Genomic DNA, 20,390 nt, shown 5'->3' with positions numbered 1-20,390 from the left:
TTTTTCCCTATAAAAACTCTCTACGCCTGGGCCCACCGCCACTGCAGTATTTCCCTCCATCTACCATGCGGTGGCCCAGGTTCAAACCTGACAATAAAAAGGACCTTTATGTGCTTGCATGGGAAACGGGCTCCTTGGTGGTCTCTGGGGTTTTCAAAAACCGGGTACAACAGTAGCAACCCTATAAAGTAACTATCATTAGCTTCATTTTAAAGATGAAATAGAGCCATACAATGATTATATAACTTACTCAAGTTTACACAGATAGGATCTGGAGGTAGTTTTAAAATAAGTATGTTACATTAATTTAATGTGTTGTAGATTAATCATTGATCAAAACATACCTAGTTGTAGATTCTTTTTTAAATCAGTAATTTTATTATTTTTAATTACGTGTATATGTGTGCCTGTTTGGGGGGCATGTGCACATGAGATGCCTTCAGAGGGTATCAGATCACCTGTAGCTGGAATTACAGTGGGGGTTGAGCCACCAGACAATGACTGAGAATGAGACTCAGGTCCTCTCTATAAGACCAGTACATACTCTTAACTGCTAAGTCATCTTTCCAGCCCCAAAGATGTAGATGCTAAACCAGTATTTTCTGGACTTGTTTATATTCTTCATCTAAGTCTCAACAGTTCAAACTGCCAGCTAGTGATAACTTTTGCTTAAATTCTTTAGTGCACCACCTCTCAGAAAAAGAGCAGAGCCTATGGACTTGTACTGTATTTAATCAGTCAAAAGATAACTCCTGGGACATTAAGTTAGGATAAATAAAAGATGTCTTCAGTTATTAAAACTATTTCTTCAACAACAATACATACAGAGAATTTATAAATTACCAGCCTCAATCATCAGCTATTGTTCTGTGGGGGGGCCCCAAAATAGCTTGACCACACAGCTGCCATGACAGGCTTAGAGGCCCAGATACAGCTTCTGGCAGGCAATACCTGGACCCAGGAAAAACCATAAGCTGACCCCATCCAGTAGGGCCTGCATCTAACAGGAAATACCTGACATTCCAAACATTCCCTATACCCATAGACAAATGTCAGCCAATCAGGACCCTGAACCCTGGAAATCCCCTCCCCCAATCTCTGCTATGATAAAAACCCCACCCTGCCTGGGTTCTGGGCTCTCTGCTCTCACTGCTACATAGGACAGAGAGTCCAAGCTCTGAGCTTTAAAATAAAGGTTCTTTGCTTTTACATATGGGATTCAGTCCCCCTGGTGGTCTTTTGAGGGTCCCCACAATCTGGGCATAACAGTTCCTTTATTTGAACACAAGTTACAGTTCAACATGTGATGGCACTCATACGGAAGAAAGCTAAGTTTATTGAGAAGTATGAGAGCCTGTGGTTCGGGTCCGGGTAGAAATGATCTCTGTAACGTGAAAAGGAATCTCACATGCATTGCATGTACTGCTGATGTTTGGACATTTTAATATATTTGATATTTCAAATAATGCAATTGCAGAGGAAAAGATACAGCATGGTTTACCAGAAAGGCCAAGCTGTGGGTTAAAGAGAGGGCTGAACTGTGGGTGAGGATGGGAGACAGATTTTGCTCCTTTCAGACATCTGTCTGTGATGCCGAGAACATTGCTTTTATTGTAAGTGAATCCTATTTGGATTACAGACAGGAAAACAAGCTGTACCGGAATTAACACAAAGACAACAGATCCAATCTAATGCTTTGAAGTTTTAGTTTCATATTTAAATCCACACATTTAAACAACACTAAAACCGTCCTCAAAACTGGGCAAATACCTCGAGTGTAGTTCCGTGCTGCCATTATTGTATTTGCTTCCTCTTTCCCAGACACCAAAGTCAGGAACACGGTAAACTCTTTCTACACAAAATACAAGGTTTTGAATAAAAGAGACCTAAAAGAAAGGAAAAGAAATGAATGTAAGAACACAGGCAACACTGAGAACAATTACATAACACCTGAAATCCAAGTATGAACTTATCTCCCAAAGTATATTATTGTCTTCCCTTCTTTTTCCTAAGACATGGCCCCACGTACTCCAGGCTAACCTCTAACTTTCGGTAACCAAGTATGACCTTGGACATCTCATCCTCCTGCTTCCACCTCCTGAGTGCTGTGATTACAGTCATGTGCCTAGTTTGGGGGTGCTGGATATCAAGCTCAGGGCTTTGTGCACACTAAGCAATCACTCTACCAACTAAGTACTCTGAAGTACTTTTTTAACACATTGAATTCTTATGATTATTACATAATTATGAGTCCTCTGCTATATTAGTTTTTCAAATATAATGCTTACTTTTGGTGAGAACCTAATTAGTTTTGTATAGTGTAGAAATAAAATTTAAATTCTTTCAATGTTCCAACTATAATTCTTCAATGAGGTAATAAAGGCTACACGTCATTAGAACTAAGTAAAATGAACAGTATTTTATACTGGCTAATATTTAGAAACTAAAGTATCTGTATGAAATTTACACACATATATATTAACTGTAAAGTTTTAAAGATTAAAAGAATAACCTTTTAAAAAGTAAAAAGGAATTTTCTTTTCTGCAAAATTCTGGTTCCATGTTGATCAACCTGGAGTTTTCAGTCCATGCTTCTGGAAAGTAATTTTCCTTCCTGTCCTTTCTGTAACTATAGATCCTGATTATAAACACAGCCCACAGTTGGAAGCTGTGCAGGACAATGGAGACTGGAGAGAGCCACAGTGAGATTAACATAAAGAAAGCCACTCTGGCAGCATGCTAAGCCTTCTCCACTTCGATCTTATAAAGAGAGCAACTGTGGACAGTCAATCTGATTTCTGTTCTACTTCTGTTTCCTTCAATCCTTTTCTGACAAATAAAGCCAATTTCTTCTGCAGGGTCCTGAGTGGTCTTTTCAAAATCTTTAGAGGTGATATTCTCCAATTTCCAAATCACTAATGAAAGCAATTAGAGGTCAGCCATTTTTCACAACATTTGGGAAAAATGTTTTATGAATCTTGACAGTGTCATGATTTTCACAGTGGACATTCATGCCCTTCTTAATCTACCCACTCTCCTCACATGGCTCTATGTATTAAAACTGCCCTCTGACTGGTGCCTTGGGATCCAAGTGGTTCAATCATGTTAGTCTTGCTCATTTCCAACTGAAACATTTTTTCAAAAAGTGAATTTTCCTTCAATCTCAATTCAAAAGGATGAAATAGCTAATAATCCTCATTGTTCTTAAAGCCACAAGCATAGCTCGTTATATTTTTGTTTTACATGTTGCCCTCCCACCACCTCTCATTAGTATACAGGTCTGCTCCTCCTGTTTGCAGCTATAAAATACCACAAGCTCTGAACCATTTTCTTTCTCCTTAACTCATTCTTCAGCAAAATCAGAAACTGAGATGAGACTTCTGCCTTTGTATTCCATTTTATGTGACTATTCATATGTTTTATTAGAAAAAAAATATTAATGTGATGACTATGGAGTTCTCTCTTAAGCCTTGCTGGAATTATTGTATATCTGAACAGTATTGCTTTTAAAGTTACATTCATTTATTTTGTGCATATGTGTGTATGCATGAGTATGTATGTATGAGTGAGTATATGTGCATGTGTGTGAGTGTGTGTGTGTAACAAGCATGCATGTGGAGGGCAGAGGACAACTGTGGGAATAGAAAATCATATTCCACTATGTGAGTGCCAGGGATCCGATTCAAGCCTTTAGGCAAGGTGGCATGTACCTTTACAAACTGAGACATCTTACTACACCTCTACCCCTTTAAAGACACAGAATCCTGCTGCATTATGCAAACTGCAAACTACCTCAGACCTCTTGGACTGCAGCACTCTTTGCATCAGCCTTGTAAGGAGGTGGGACAACAGGCATACATCGTTATACCATTATGTATTACCCCTTTTAAATAAAAATGACCTTGAGATCTGAAACACACCTAATTGCAAAGGATTCTGCAAATAAGGAGCTAAAGACCTGCATAACTCTCCTGACCAGAAATATAAATTTCTTATGGTTTTCAAATGAATATATCAGCAGAAAAAACGGATGAGAATCCAGGCTCTCAAGTTACAATAAACTGAGTGGATAGAGAAAATATGATCTAGACAAACAGAATACTATCCAACAATTAAGAAAAACAAAATTACATAATTCCCAGGAAAATGGATGAAACTCAAGCTCTTCATGAAAAGTGAAATGTTATTTTAGGCCCACGGAGACAAAATAGTGCATGTTTTTCCTTAAAAGGGAATTGACAGCAGAGGGAATATTTAGGATGAGGAGGAAGACCAGTGGGATGGGAAGGAGGAAAGGAGAGGATAACAGGGATGAACCAGGTACAAACACATGATTTGGATGTATGAGAACACCTGCTGTAACTCATCATTGTTTAAAGACAGAGAACTGGGTACCCAAGGAGACAAGAGGTTGCACAAACATGAACGCAAAGATCATAACCATTTCCTAGGTATTCTTTGTATTAACTTCAATACTGATTCTATATATCTGTGTGAGTTTCATTCTGCTGCTGTGATAAAAAAAACAAAACAGACAAACAAACAAAAAACAAAATAAAAACCCCTGTGACCAAAAGCAGCCTGGGAAGGAAAACTTTTTTTTTTTTGGGGGGGGGGTTATACTTCCAGGGTACAGTATATCATTCAGGGAAAGGGGTAGGAACTCAGAGCAGAAGTCTGGAGGCAGGAACCATGGAAGAACTCTACTTGCTGGCTTGCCCTCTGGGAAGGCTCACTAATGCTTAGCTAGTTTTTTGTTTTACAGCCCAGTGGGCTGGCCCTCCTAAGTCAATTAATAAACAAGACAAGGCCTCACAGATATGCCCATAGACCAGCCTGATCCAGCCAGTTCCCCAACTGAGGCTTTTATCTAGGTTGTGTCAAGTTGACAATTAAGACCAACCGGGACAGTGTCCAATGCTATTTGCCCCCTTCCATCTTCATACCAATTTCTGATGCATGTTAACTTGCTTTGAAGGTATGTATCATTGAAATCTAGTTTTGGAAGAAGTCCATAGGAAACATTTGTAATATAAAACTCCTTCAGTATTCGCCTCCAAATCATGGTTATGATATTTTCTGAATATCTTTAAAAAATAATGCAAACATTTGAAATGGTTTGACAATAGAGTGCAAATAAAATAATAACATTTTAGGATAAAGTTTAACTGTGGCTAACGTGCTAAAAAGCAAAATCTTAGAAGGCTTTATAAAATTTAAGGTATACGATGATAATAAACTGCTAAATTTAATATTAAGAGGACCTCAGAGTGAATTAACGATTTTATAATTTGTTTGCTATTAACTCTAAAAGCATTACACATGTGTGCATGTATATAAAACATTCACTATAATAAGTCAAATTAATCAGCATGTATCATAATTCCTCACAACAATGGTTAATGTTCACAAAATTCCATTAAGAATAAATTCTATGGTTCCTTAGCCCTAGAACTAGTTAAGTGACTATGGTTAGCAGTTATTGTATATTTCCAAAAGCTATAGAAGAAATTATTTTGAATGTTCACAACACAAAGAAATGTGACTGGAAAAAAAATGTGACTAATATGCTAAATTACCTATCCTAATTTGAGACAATATACATCTTGAATCAAAACATCACACTATACACCTTAAATATATATTATGTCAAGTAAACTTTTAATGTTCACATATAATTTATAGGGCAATTTCTGAGTAAGAGTGAAGAAATTAGGGCTTGAAGAGATGGCAGTTAAGAAAATTTATTGCTCTGGCAGAAGATGGAATTGGTTCCCAGCACCCACATTAGACAGCTCAGAATTAACTGCAACTGCACACTACCCCCCTACATAATTTAAAATATTAATAATTAAAAATAAAAAAATTAAATGAAGAAATTAGATGAGGACTGAAGTTACAAATGACCCAACAAAGTCATTAAAAATATCTTAAATAAAATTCATCAAAATAAAATAATTCAAGGCCTAGGGAAGAAAATCAATGGGAAAGAACTCGCTGAGCAAGGATGAGGACCTAAGTTCAAATCCCCAACACTAGGTAAAAACTCTAGTGTTGGTGAGCACGGGCAGAAACAGGAGGCTAGCTGGGGCTTGCTGGTTGCCAGCCTGGCTCTAGGTTCAGTGAGAGACTCTGAGTCAATGGAGTAAAGTGGAGGATAGAGCCAGACACCTGATACCTTCTCTGCCCTCCACACATATAAGCACTCTCACCCGCATCTACATGTGCGCATATAACAATCTAATGCACACATATGCACATAAATAAAAAGTCAGACCCAATAATAAAAGCCAAGTTTTAATATGCTTATTGTACATTGTGATGGCTATTTTTGGTTGTCCATTTGACTAGATCTGGAATTAACTAAAACCCAAGCAGCTGGGCACACCTGTGAAGAATTTTTCTTGATTGGAACATGTGAGGTAGGAAGAGCCACCTTAAATACAGATTAGTTGAAGTCTGAAGACCTACTCTAAATCTAGGCCACACCTTCTGGTGGCAACCCAAATAAAGGGCATGGTAGTGAAAGGGAAAAATCAGTAGCCATCTTGAGAGACGCTTCCCCCTCCCCTCCTCCAAAGGTATTTGCTGACCAGCCGTTTTAGAAGTGATCAGAAATTGAACTTATAAGGCTGGGGTAATGAATCTATGTATTCTGGACTTGACAAAACAAGATATGGGGAGTAATGGGCTTAACTGACCAGAAGTTGACCTTAGAGGAGAGTAGGACTGAAACAATAAATCTGAATGTGTCAACAAAAGCAGGACATAGGGAATAAGAATTTATGTCTCTATAGATACCCTGAATCCTGTTAGCAATTAGTAACCTTATGCTTACCTCACCCCTAGCCCCCTCATCAATCCCAAGCTGCATGTAAACCTTTCCTATATAAACCCCTTCAAGTGAGTGCTCGGGCCGTTCTCCTCCACCTGCTGTGTCAGATTCTGGATGGTGGACCAAGCTTGCTTGTTTTGTTAATAAAAACCTCTGTGTGCTTGCATCAGATAATGGCTCTGTGGTGGTCTTCCTTGGGGGTCTTGCGACCTGGGCACAATAGTAGAAGGAAGCTTTTAATTTTTTGCCTGCTTGCCTTTACTCTCACTGGCAAGATCATTCCTTCACTGGTGTTAGAGCCCATTTCAGGATTCTGATATATACAGAAGTGCTGTGGGATGTTCTGTATGGCAAATGTGTTGTTCTGATTGGTTAGTAAATAAAACACTGATTGGCCAGTAGTCAGGCAGGAGGAAGTATAGGCGGGACAAGGAGGAGAATAATTCTGGGAAGTGGAAGGCTGAGTCAGAGACACTGCCAGCCACCGCCATGACTAGTAGCATGTGAAGATGCCGGTAAGCCATGAGCCACGTGGCAAGATATAGATTTATAGAAATGGATTAATTTAAGATATAAGAACAGTTAGCAAGAAGCCTGCCACGGCCATACAGTTTGTAAGCAATATAAGTCTCTGTGTTTACTTGGTTGGGTCTGAGCAGCTGTGGGACAGGCGGGTGAGAGAGATTTGTCCTGACTGTGGGCCAGGCAGGAAAATTCTAGCTACACAGAAGACCAGCTGAGACATTCAGCCTCATAGACTGAACGAATGACTTTTGGATTCTTGGACCTTCCATTGGGAGACAGTCATTGTTGGACTAGCTGGACCACTGCCTGTAAGCCACTCTAATAAATCCTCATTCTATATCTATATATAGATTTATTCTATCAGTTCTGTTTCTCTAGAGAACTCTGACTAGCATATGTTTAATTGGTAAAATAGAGTGCTATATTTCTACTTACTGTTTATCTTTGCTAGAAATATTTCATGATATCTTTCCCTACTGTTTCAAAAAGTGTTTATTTAAAAAAAAAAAAAAAAGCATGAGTTCCTAGGTTTGGTTTTCAGTATCATTACAAATAAAACAAAACAAACCCCTCTTCCCTTTTTAACACAAAACAACAAGTAACAAAAATCTCAGGAATTCTCAAAATGTCCAGAAATGAAGATATGAAATCTAAGCTGGTGGATAATCCTATATAAGCCAGTCTCCAGGGAATAATATTTGAAAATCTGAAAAGCAACTGTCAGAGAAAAAGACATGTCCAACAGCTGGGGAATGGCCATTCCAAGGCAGCAGCAGAAATGGCAGGAGCCAGGAGACGACTTCTTTGAGTACTCAGTAATGGTAGCCAGCCCAGGGAAACAAAACTCCATTTCAAAACTTTGGTTGCCCCAGGTGGCTCAGCAAACTGAGACCCTCTGGGAGGCACATTAAAAGCAAACTCTAACTGGGACAGACTTTATGCTGAAACCTGACAGACAGAATACTTCGAGAGTGCACAAAAGAAACCTGGAATCAGATGTGCACAGCATTCAGTGAGCTGAAAAGCTGTGGGATCAAAGTTTGCAGGGTAACGTTCACAGAGTCTTCCCCAGGAGACACTGAAGAACTGCACACTGGGCAAGTCCATAATTCTAACCAGGACCCAGAAGGAACTCACAGACAAGAGAAGGAAAGAAAAGGAAAAAAGGCAGAAGGAGGAAATCAAAGCATCTTGATCTGCCGATAATATGATTCTGTAATCAAAACACTGAAGACTCCACTAGAAAACCAAGAGCTCATAAACACTTTCGGCAATGTGTCAGAATGCAAACTTAACATATAAAAATCCATAGCCTTCCGATGTCCCCATGACAAAGATGCTGAAAAAGCAATCAAAAAAGAAGTCCTGTTCACTAGCTTTGAAAAATAAAAATAAAAACCATTTAACAAAAAAGTTGAAATAAACTTTACCAAGGAAATGAAGACCTATACAGTGAAACCTTTAAAATGCCCAAGAAGACACCCAAGGAAGACGCAAGAAGATGGAAAGACCCTCATGATCATAGATCAGAATGACTATTGTGAAATGGACGTACTGCCAAAGCAGTCTACAGATATAACTCAATCCCCTTCAACATTCCACACCATGCTTCAGAGGACTACAGAAAACAATCTAAAAATTCATACAAAAACAAAAAGATCCTGAATAGCCAAAGTAATCCTGAGGAAAAAGTAATGCTGGAGATATCACCACACTCAGTTTCAACAGAGCAGTACGGTACTGACACAAAACTAGACATGTAGATTAATGGAATAAAAAAAGGACCCAGATATAAGTATCCATAGCTACAACAACTTTATTTCTGACAAAAAAAAATACACACTGGAGAACAAACAGCCTCTTCAACAAATACGGCTGGGAAAACTGTGTATCTACATGCAGAAGAACAAAAATAGATCCTTACTTCTTACCCTGCATGAAAACCAACTCCATATTGATCAAGACCTTAACAATGACCAGACTCTCTGAAATTGATAGAGTAAAAAGTACAGAAAATAATTCAAGATGAAGGCATGCATCATGACTTTATGACTAGGACTCCATGTTGCTGAGGAAATACGGAAAACAATAAACAGAACCTCAAGAAATTAAAAGAGCTTTGCTATAGCAAAGTAAATAGTAAATGGAGTGAAAAGACAGCTTAAAGAATGGGAGAAAATCTGCTAGCTCTAGACCTGACAGAGGATTAATAACTACAAATAAATGTGGAAATAAACACTACAATAAAAACAATGAGAAAAAGAACTCAAAAAAAGAAACATAAATGGCTAATAAATATTTTTTTAAATGTCCAACCTCCTTAGCTATTGGGAAAATGTGGATTAAAATAACTTTTAGATTTACTCTCACCACAGTTAGAATGACTATCATCAAGACGGCAAGATGTGCACTTGACCATGGGTGGACCACGGGTGGAAGTCAGTGGCTGACTTCTGTTAGTTGGTTCTATTTCTACCATGGATTCTGGGGATGGAGCTCAGGTCATCAGGGCTGTGATGAAAGAGTTTTTATGTGTTGAGCCATCTCAGTGGCCTGAAAAACTTTTTTTAAAAAACAAAACAAAACACTTCTTTCTCAATTCTTATTTACCAATGCAGACATGATATCCAGAAGCTATAATGTTTAGACAAATGGTGTCAATAATGGTACCAAACAAAGTAAAAAGTATTTTACATTCTCAATAGCATACATCGGCCCAAGATGGTCTAGATGGTCTACATGCAGAATTACTGGTGGATGAAATAAAACTGATACTAACTGGTGGGACTATTGTTAAATAGAAGCTGAGCACAACTTTAGTGGATACTGACTTGACTCACTGCCATTCCCCAGCATCTCCTCCTCTTCTTACTGTCCCTTGGAGTTGGTTTGCACATAATTCAGGATCTTAACTTTCCTATCCAATCAAAGCAATGCACTTTTCATTCTCTATCACACCATGTTGATTGAACTGGAAGCACTGAATTGTTTGTCTGTTTAGAAAGCTGGCTTTTTGCTAACTTGCCCATCTAAATTATGATCTTTGTTTTCATCATTCTTTATGGAGAACAGCTTCCACTGGCAGAGACCAATAAGCTTGTTACAGAGTAGTTAATGATCAAAGGAGCATATGAGGAATGGAAAAGAGAATGGACTCCTGCTTAGTCTACAATTTCATGTTTTCATGCTGCCACTGTTTCTCCTCTCCTCTAAAAAGATCAAGTGAAAGGGGAAGATTTCGACTCTTGATTTATATTTGATAAAGACTAGTTATATGTACTTCTCAGGGGCTAAAACTAGATGGGGCCCATTGATACTACGATAATGTAGAGCCCACCAAAGCATATCTTAATTGAAAAATCTTATTCCTGAGTAATTGATTTCTAATATGAAGAATTGTTTTAAAAAAATTTCTCTTCCTCAGGGGCTATAATGCTATAGAAACACCATTAAAAGTCAATTCATACATTATTTTTAAATTTTACTGAATTCAGTTGTAGTAAATGTATTAGTATGCATGGACTGTGTCTTGTTTGGTTTTTGTTGCTGTGATAAAAATACTGACCAAAACCAGTGTAGGGAGGATTGTTTGGCTACATGTCCTGATCACAATCCATCACTGAGGGAAATGATGGCAGGAACTGCGGCAGAACCATGGGAGAATTACTCATTGGCTTGCACTCCAAGTTCAGGTACCTTTCTTCTACCTCCCAGGACACCTGCACAAGGAAGGCACTGCCCACCAGGCCAATCTGTGGAGGCCAATTACGGTTCTCCCTTCCAAACGACCCTACTTTGTGTCGAGTTTGCTGTCTTGTAAAATTCCACAAAGCAGGTGGCTTAAAGGAGAGAAATTACTTCTCTGTGATATGAAGGCCTGAACTCCAATACCAAGGTTAACAGACAGTGTCCTTCCTTGTATCGCCTAACTCTGAGGCTTGCAGCTGGCCATCTTAGCGTTGCTTCGTCCTCACAGAATTGGCCTTTGTCGTCATACATCCCATTTGGTGACGATTTCTACTCACATTTATTCCTCTTATAAGGACATTGGTCACAAAGGTTCATCTCAGACACACCTTTTCATTTATCTCTTTGAAGGCACAAAAGACTGCATCAATAAGATATTTTGATGGACTAAGGTTAGGGCTTCAACATGGAAATTGATGGGGGTGAGGCACAACAAACAATTAGGACTATAACATGGTTTGGCTAGAAAACGTCACACTTTGGTGTTTTAAAAATAACTTCTTGCAGTATTTTGGCTGTTTAAAATCTCTGTTTATACTTATATTCTCCTTTTAATATCTGATGTCATGTTTTTAAAAAAAGCTGTTGGTTTTGCTGGGAATTGTATTTTGAAACATATTCTTATTTTTAATCTTGAGCACTTTCTTCCTTCTACATCTTTTGTGCTTCCTAAGGCTTTCTTTCTTTTTCTTTCTTTCTTTTTTTTTTTTCTTCAGTATTAGGGAATGAACCAAAGGCTGAAGAATGTCACATGAGACTCTATCATAGAATTACACTCCCAGCCTCTTCTTACTTTTTGTTTTTGACATGGTCGCACTAAATTGTCCAGATTGGCCTTGAACTCACTCCATAATCCAGATAAGCTTTGGGTTTACAATCCTGTTGCAACTTCCTGAGTACCTTGGATTGACCCTAATACCACTTTTCATAAGTATTAATATATCACTTTATTGTCATTCCACAGTACTTCTCAATTTCTAGTTTTACTTCTTTAAATCACATCTTAGTTACTGTTCTACTGTTGTGAAGAGACACCATGACCAGGACAACTTATAAAATAAAGCATCTAATTGGGGTATGCTTATACTTTTAGAGGTTTAGTCCATTGTCATCATGGTGGGGAGCATGTGGCAGGCAGGCAGGCAGGCAAGCATGGGACTAGAGCAATAGCTAAGAGCTTACATCTGATTCACAAGTTGCAGATGGAGAGAGAGAACCAGACTGGGCCTGGCATGGGCTTTTCAAAGCCCACCCCCAGTGACACACCTCCTCCAATAAGGCCATACATGCATTAGGATTTATGGCAGAAGAGAAATGGAAAAAAAACTAAGTGAAAACAAATTCAGATTCCTACCTATTGCATCAGGAACATTCACTATTGCGTAGATGGCAGGTAAAGCAAGTAAGCGACTGTGACCGTACACAGACTCTATGTGCGTTTGTAGTGCTTGCCCTGGAACTAGAATTGTAAAAAGGTTTCCAGTAAAAAATACAAAACAGATTTTAAAGGGCCTCAAATAAAGAAATACAAAATGTCTCTTTAATCTTATAAATGAATTATACACCAAAATATCACAATAGACTCCATATTTATCAACATAGTATCAAAGTGATTTTATCTGCCATTTTCATGTTGTCACTAGTAAATTGTAAATTACCTATGTGGTTCGTGGTTTCTCTCTATAGAAAGAAAATGATTCTCAGCCTCCTTGCTCATCTAATAGCCACTCAAAACAGTCCTGGCATGAATAGCAGTATGTTGGGGACTTTTGATATTTCTGGGGAAAAAAAAATGACTACATTTGACAGAAAGAAGCTAATATCCCTCTCTGCTTTAATTAACCTTTCAGCTTCTTGTCATTCTTTTTTTTTTTTTTAAGATTTATTTATTTATTATCTATACATAGTGTTTTGCTTGCTTGCATGTACCTGAACACCAGAAGAGGGCACCAGATCGCATTATAGATGGCTGTGAGCCACCATGTGGTTGCTGGGAATTGAACTCTAGAAGAGCAACCAGTGCTCTTAACCTCTGAGCCATCTCTCCAGCCCGTCACTCTCTTTTTTTTAAAGCAGCTTGGGATAAAGAAAAACAAATCAAGCTGCCTGCTATCCTTAACCGTCTTATTATATGACAAAAATAAGTACTTGTTTATTTAAGACACAGAAGTCAAATGAAAAAGATGCGTTAACCCAGAATTATATGAATAAATGTAATTTAAGAGCTAGTTTAAAATGCAAATTATAAATAGGCTTTTTTTTTTTAAATTTTTATTTTGCAATACAATTAAGTTCTACATACAGGCACAGATTCCCTTGTTCTCGCCCCTCCCGCCCCCCTCACCTTCCCCCCAGCCCGCCCATAAATAGGCTTTTTAAAATATGATAAAACTACCATACATCCAACAAAAATTACAAAAGTAATATTTTAAAGTCTATAGGAGACCAGGTCCCATTTCACCACCAGGGTACTCTTGAGGAGGGAGAAGTAAGAAATATTTAGATAGAAGGATAGAGGAGAGAGAAACAGAAACACAGGATAGCCTCGGGAGGGCCTGGATCCTTATTCACCACCCCCTTCTACCTCTTCTAAAGGGCTATTTATAGGAATGCCAAGGGGTGGAGCAAAGACCTCCCTCTAGCTCAGCCAAGTGGAGACTCTTCCAACACCTAGTAACCATGCACATGGTCAAGCAATCCTCTAATGCAGCCCTGCTGGGTAAAGCAAGCTCAGATCTCACTAGGAAAACTTTGTGGGCCTCCAGAAAATACTGAATTTTTTTTTTAAATCAAAGATACTGATTTGGACTAATCATAAATTCATTGCCTGTTCAATGAAATCAATGCAATGATAGCAACCTCAAGATAAGGTAAGAGCATTTAAAAATTTAAGTGTCCCACTCAAAAAGGAATATTCAGCAGAAGATTACTAATAACAGCATTAATATATATTTGTACCCTCATAGGAAGCTAAAGAGTTCCAGCAAAGGGCTGGCACATACATAGTCACTGAATGCTTGCAGGTTACTACACAGTAGACATTTGTTCGCAAAATTCTGACACGTGGGACAGTATTAGCTAGTCATTAACGTACTTAGTGAAAACTAATAGAGTCATGTGTTAACTGTGAGAGCTTCCAAATTATGCCCCAAAGCACATGCAGATGAGACGACTGTTGCAAAGGCCAGGAAACAGATGGATAGGAGACGGATGGATAGGATAGAGATAGGTAGGAGATGGAGATGTAGGGGATGGATGGGTAGGAGACAGACAGGTAGGAGATGAATGGGTAGGGGATGGACTGGAGGGAGATAGACCAGTAGGAGATGTGTAGGGGATGGGGAGAAGGATGAGTAGGAAGACAGGGAAATTATGATGACAAGAGGGAAGCAGCCCATCATCCAACAAGAATTCCAGCACAATTATAACCTCTGGGGGCTAGCAAGATGGCAGCAAGTAAAAGTGTTTGCTGCCAAGCCTAAAAACCTTAGCTTGGTCCCTGAACCCCACAGAGTGTTAGAAGAGAACCTAACAAGTTGTCCTTTGACCTCTATAGGCAAGGCATACACATGCTGTCCTCATAAATATGAAATAATTGTACCCAAAGTTACTATTTTGTATGTAGATATTTTATGATAAAGTAGCAATGACCTAGGCTTAAAATCTGAATGCATAAGACCTTGAGTAGAGCCTCACTCCTTTTCCCAGACATTGCCTAAGAATTCTAACAAAACTGTGGATATTAAGGACATCCCACCTTACAGTATCCCTGTAAGACCTTATCAATTTCAATCTTCCAAAGTGCCCCTTAGGAATCACTCAGTGATAAAACAGTAACTTCAAAATCCACCAAGACTCCACATCTAGCTGCTGTAAAAACACTAGCTACAAATCTCACTCAAAGAGGCCTTGCCTACTTTTAGGTATGCCTTACTTTCTTCTGAGTGCCCATGCCACTTCTCTCCTAGCTCTCAATAAAATCTCCAACTCTGCTTCATCAATGGGCTATACCTGAATTTGGCCTGAGTCAAAGTAATTAAAACTGTAGATCTCATCAGGCTGCTGAGGATAACAGCGGTTAGGTGTGCCTCCTGAGCCTGGATCCCCTAAACACAGACAACTCATTTAAGCACATGTTCAGTCATTAAGTAAGTATAAATTAACAAAGCAAAACCATCAGAGGCCACATATGACAAACAACACAGAATGCAGAGAAAAAAGGGAAAACTCAGGGAAGATACAAACAAACAGCACCATAAACACAGACATCAGCACCAGCATGTGTGTGAGAAGAAGACCTGACACCTTGAGATGATTGAATATATTAGTGAAATTGTCACGTTATTATTTTTTTTAATTTAAAATGCAGATCCAGGTCACGATTGAGACTTTGTCTCATTGGAATCAAACTACAAAAACAAAAACAAAAACAAACAAATAAACAAACAAAACAAACCCTGAAAAGCCATAAGCAAGACTGGGCATGAAAAGTCATAGATGCCACAAATTATTAGGTTCAAGAATGAAGAGGGGGAGCCATTAGAGAACCCATGAGTGTAAAATGATAAGGAATATTCTGGAGAATTGTACGATAAATAGTTGAGGCTTAAGAGTAGAAGAGAACTCTCCTTGTAAAATGTGAACCCCCCAAATCTAACAAAAAGAGCACAATGAGTCAGCTCAGTAAACAGGAGTTGGGATGAGGAAAATGGACCTTTACTTAAATCTGGAAGTTTGTATTCTGCACATAAGCCATAAGCTGTGACTTAATGGTTCATACAGGTCAGAAAAGAAAGAGATATGGTTGATGAATTTATAGTTTTTTAAAGATTTCTTTTTATTTTATGTGTTTAAGTATTTGCCTGCATGTATGGCACCATGTGCACGAAACAACTATGAAGGGCAGAAGAGAAGGCCAGATCCCCTAGAACTGGGGTTATAGACAATTGTGAGCCACCATGTGGGAGCTGGGAAAAGAACCTGGGTCTTCTGTAAGAGCAACAAGTGCTCTTAACCACTGAGCCATCTCTCCAGCTACAAACTTACAGTTATTTATTTTCATATGAATAAAATTAAGCAAGATAATATCCCTGCAATTGAATAAAACCTTTAAAGACCCCAAGATGCCAGACAACTCAGATGTATTAAATTCCTGAAGAAATGTAAAAAAAAAAAAAAAAAAAAAAAAAAAAAAAAAAAAAAAAACTTGAAAAAACTAAATAATTTCACAGTAAAATGACACCATTTCTCATTGGATATTGATGATTAAGAACACTGTTACACTCTTAAATTCCTAGAGTTTCTCACACATAAGGGGTTATCATATAATTTTCCCTTTGGGATTAGAACAGACAAAAAGTGCTAATACTGACTCTTGTTAGGGAACCTACTATTTGCTGATTAGCCTATTTCAAAGGCTCAGAGAATGATACAAAAATGTTTTATCTCTATGTACATAAGCTATAAAAACCCTGTAATTAAGATGACTAATATATGATATTCTTTCACAAAGAAGACTAAGGCATAATTTATTAAGCCACAGTTGTGTTTAATGTTCCTAAACTGCTTATGCAAACAATATTTTTGCATAAATAGGTGTTAAGATAAACAACTTATTTCCTTCTGGGACTTTGAGATTAGAATATAACTAAGCATAGGATGTATGATTGGCCTCAAATAAAACTTCTGCAACAAGTCTTTAAAAAGTCAGCTTGGTAGATAACTTCCACATACGTTTTCACGGTAGATGCTAAAGGAAGCAACATGATACTATTAATCAAATGGACCCAAGAGACATGTATAGAATATTTCACTCAATACTAGCAAATATATATTATTAGTCAGCAGAACATGGAGCTTTCTGCAAAACAGGTCACATATTAACACACAAATTAAGCCTCAACAAATATAGGAAAGCTGTAATTACATCTTGTATTCTATCTGAATACAATGGAATAAAGCTAGGCATCAACAAGACAAAATGCAGAAAGTATAAAAACTCATGGAAATTGAACCATACACTAAGAACGTTAAAAATGAATCAATAAAAAATCAAGGAAATAGAAAATATTGCTACAAATGAATGAGAATGAAAACATAACATGCCAAATCTAAGGGATACAATGAAGGCAGTCATACAAGGAAGATATATAGCACTAAATGTAACATCAAAAGTCAGAAAGTACTAAACAAAATATCTACCAATCTACTTTAAGGTTTTGGGGAAATGAAAACCAAGCCAATCATAAAAGCAGTAGATGGGGAAATAATTAAGAGCAGGGCAGAAATTAATGAAATAGAAACAAACAAACAAAAACAAAATAATCAGTGAAATGAAGAGTTGGTTATTTGAAAGGATAAGATTAATAAACTCATAGCCAAATTAATGAATGGAAAAAGAAGACTCAAATCAATAAAATAAAATAAAAGATAAAAATGGGGATATTACTAGAGATATCATTGAAATTTTAAAAATGACATAACTTAAAAACTAGTATTCACCAAACTGAAACACAAAAATAAATGGATGAATGTTTTGATATCTATAATAATAAAAATTAGACAAAGATAAAATAATTTTAAAAATCTATAACCACAGTAAAACTGAATTAAAAGTGCCCCCACTCCAAGGAAAGAAAAAACCCCAACCACGACTAGATAGATTCACTATAGAGCTCTACCAGACTGTAAAAGAAGAACTAACACAAACACTATTTAAATTATTCCAGAAAACAAAGCCAATATTAAAACATAAGACAAACACAAAATAGAAAATGACAGATGTATTTCCATGATGAACATTGATGTAAAAATTCTCAATAAAGTATTTAGAAAACAAATTCAAAATCATATCAAAATAATCATTCATCATAACCAAGTTGGCATCATTTCCCAACACAGGTTTGGTTAAATAAGCCAATAAATCAATGTAAGTCACCATATAAATGGATTTGAAGACAGAAATTACATAACCACCTCAATACATACAGAAAAGGCCATTTACAAAATTCAATACTCTTTCATGATTAAAAAAAAACATGAAGGCTAAGGGTGGAAAAAGGATACTTCAACATAATAAACTACATACTACAAACCTGTAGCTAACACCACAATAAATGGAGAAAAACTCAAGGCATTTCTACTAACATGGGAAAGAACATAAGAATGTCCACTCTCTATTCAATGTAGCAGTTGAAGACTTAGCTAGAGCAATAAGACAAGAGAAGGGAGAAAGGAGGTGCATATAAGAAAAGAAGAAATCAGACTTTCCTTATTTGCATAATATGATCCTATATAAGAGACATTAAAGGTGTTACTAAAAAATTCTTAGAGCTGATAAGCACTTTCATCAAAGTGGTAATTTACAAATTTACACAAAAAAATCAGTAGCTTGATCAATGACAAACATACTGAAAAAGAAATCAAACAATTCCACTCACAATAGCCTAAAAATAAGTAAACAAACAAGCCATCAAACCTTAGAACAAGGAACTGATACAGCTTATAAACACCTTCAGCAACATAGCCTCCCTCAACTCAAAAAAATCAGTAACCCTCCTATATACAATAGACAAAGAAGCGGAGAAGGAAATCAGAGATACATCACCCTTTACTATAGCCACAAATGACATAAAATACCTTGGGGTAACACTAACCAAGCAAGTGAAGGACCTATATGACAAGAACTTTAAGTTCCTGAAAAAAGAAATTGAAGAAGATGTCAGAAAATGGAAAGATCTCCCATGCTTATGGATAGGCAGGACTAACATAGTAAAAATGGCAATCTTACCAAAAGCAATCTACAGATTCAATGCAATCCCCATCAAAATACCAACACAATTCTTCACAGACCTGGAAAGAATAATACTCAACTTCATATGGAAAAACAAAAAACCCAGGACAGCCAAAAGAATCCTGTACAATAACACAACCTCTGGAGGCATCACGATCCCTGACTTCAAGCTGTACTATAGAGCTACAGTAATAAAAACAGCTTGGTACTGGCATAAAAACCGACATGTGGACCAATGGAATCGAATTGAAGACCCTGACATTAATCCACACACCTATGAACATATAATTTTTGACAAAGAAGCCAAAAGTGCACAATGGAAAAAAGAAAGCATCTTCAACAAATGATGCTGGCATAACTGGATATCAACATGTAGAAGGCTGCAAATAGATCCATATCTATCACCGTGCACAAAACTTAAGTCCAAGTGGATCAAGGACCTCAACATAAATCCAGCTACTCTGAACCTGCTAGAAGAGAAAGTAGGAAGTAGTCTTGAACGCATTGGCATAGGAGACCACTTCCTAAATAGAACACCAGTAGCACAGACACTGAGAGAAACAATCAATCAATGGGACCTCTTGAAACTGAGAAGCTTTTGTAGAGCAAAGGATACGGTCAACAAGGCAAAGCGACAGCCTACAGAATGGGAAAAGATCTTCACCAACCCCACAACTGACAGAGGACTGATATCCAGAATATATAAGGAACTCAAGAAAGCAAAGTGCTAGAGAGGCCCACAGAAATCCACAAAGATACCCCCACAACAGACTGCTGGCAATGGTCGAGATATAGCCCGAACTGACCTACTCTGGTGATGGGATGGCCAAACACCCTAATTGTCGTGCTAGAAACCTCATCCAACTACTGAGGGATCTGGATGCAGAGATCCATGGCTAGGCCCCGGGTGGATCTCTGGGAGTCCAATTAGCGAGAATGAGGAGGGTTTATATGAGCGAGAATTGTTGAGACCAAGGTTGGATAAAGCACAGGGACAAATAGCCAAACGAATGGAAACACATGAACTATGAACCAATGGCTGAGGGGTCACCAACTGGATCAGGCCCTCTGAATGGGTGAGACAGTTGATTGGCTTGATCTGTTTGGGAGGCATCCAGGCAGTGGGACCGGGTCCTGTGCTCATTGCATGAGTCAGCTGTTTGAAACCTGGGGCCTATGCAGGATGGCTTGGCTCGGCCTGGGAGGAGGGGACTGGACCTACCTGGACTGAGTCTACCAGGTTGATCTCAGTCCGCGGGGAAGGCTTTGCCCTGGAAGAGGTGGGAATGAGGGGTGGGCTGGGGAGAAGGTGAGGGGGGCGAGAGGGGGGAGAACAAGGGAATCCGTGGCTGATATGTAGAACTGAATTGTATTGCAAAATAAAAATTTAAAAAATTAAATAAAAAAAAGAAAAGGAAATGAATTCTGGTGGATTTTCTTGCTATTGCTCAATACTCATAAGACCTGTGTGCTGCCTTATTCTATTGTTCT

At 37.9% G+C, this 20,390-nt stretch overlaps 1 protein-coding gene across 3 annotated transcripts in view; it reads right to left on the bottom strand.

The window, feature by feature from the left end:
- The window catches only part of Phkb (phosphorylase kinase regulatory subunit beta), a 206,236-nt gene that overhangs the window by 119,216 nt on the left and 66,630 nt on the right, over positions 1-20,390 (bottom strand). For all 3 annotated transcript variants that reach the window (XM_059264496.1, XM_059264498.1, XM_059264497.1), the window contains one exon: positions 1,771-1,886. In XM_059264496.1, the coding sequence (XP_059120479.1) occupies positions 1,771-1,886 (116 nt within the window). The remainder of the gene's footprint in view (positions 1-1,770; positions 1,887-20,390) is intronic.

Source organism: Peromyscus eremicus, chromosome 5 (genome assembly GCF_949786415.1).
Source record: "Peromyscus eremicus chromosome 5, PerEre_H2_v1, whole genome shotgun sequence".
NCBI lineage: Eukaryota > Metazoa > Chordata > Mammalia > Rodentia > Cricetidae > Peromyscus > Peromyscus eremicus.
The sequence above is the reverse complement of the archived record's forward strand: the minus strand, read 5'-3'. Positions and strand labels throughout refer to the sequence as shown.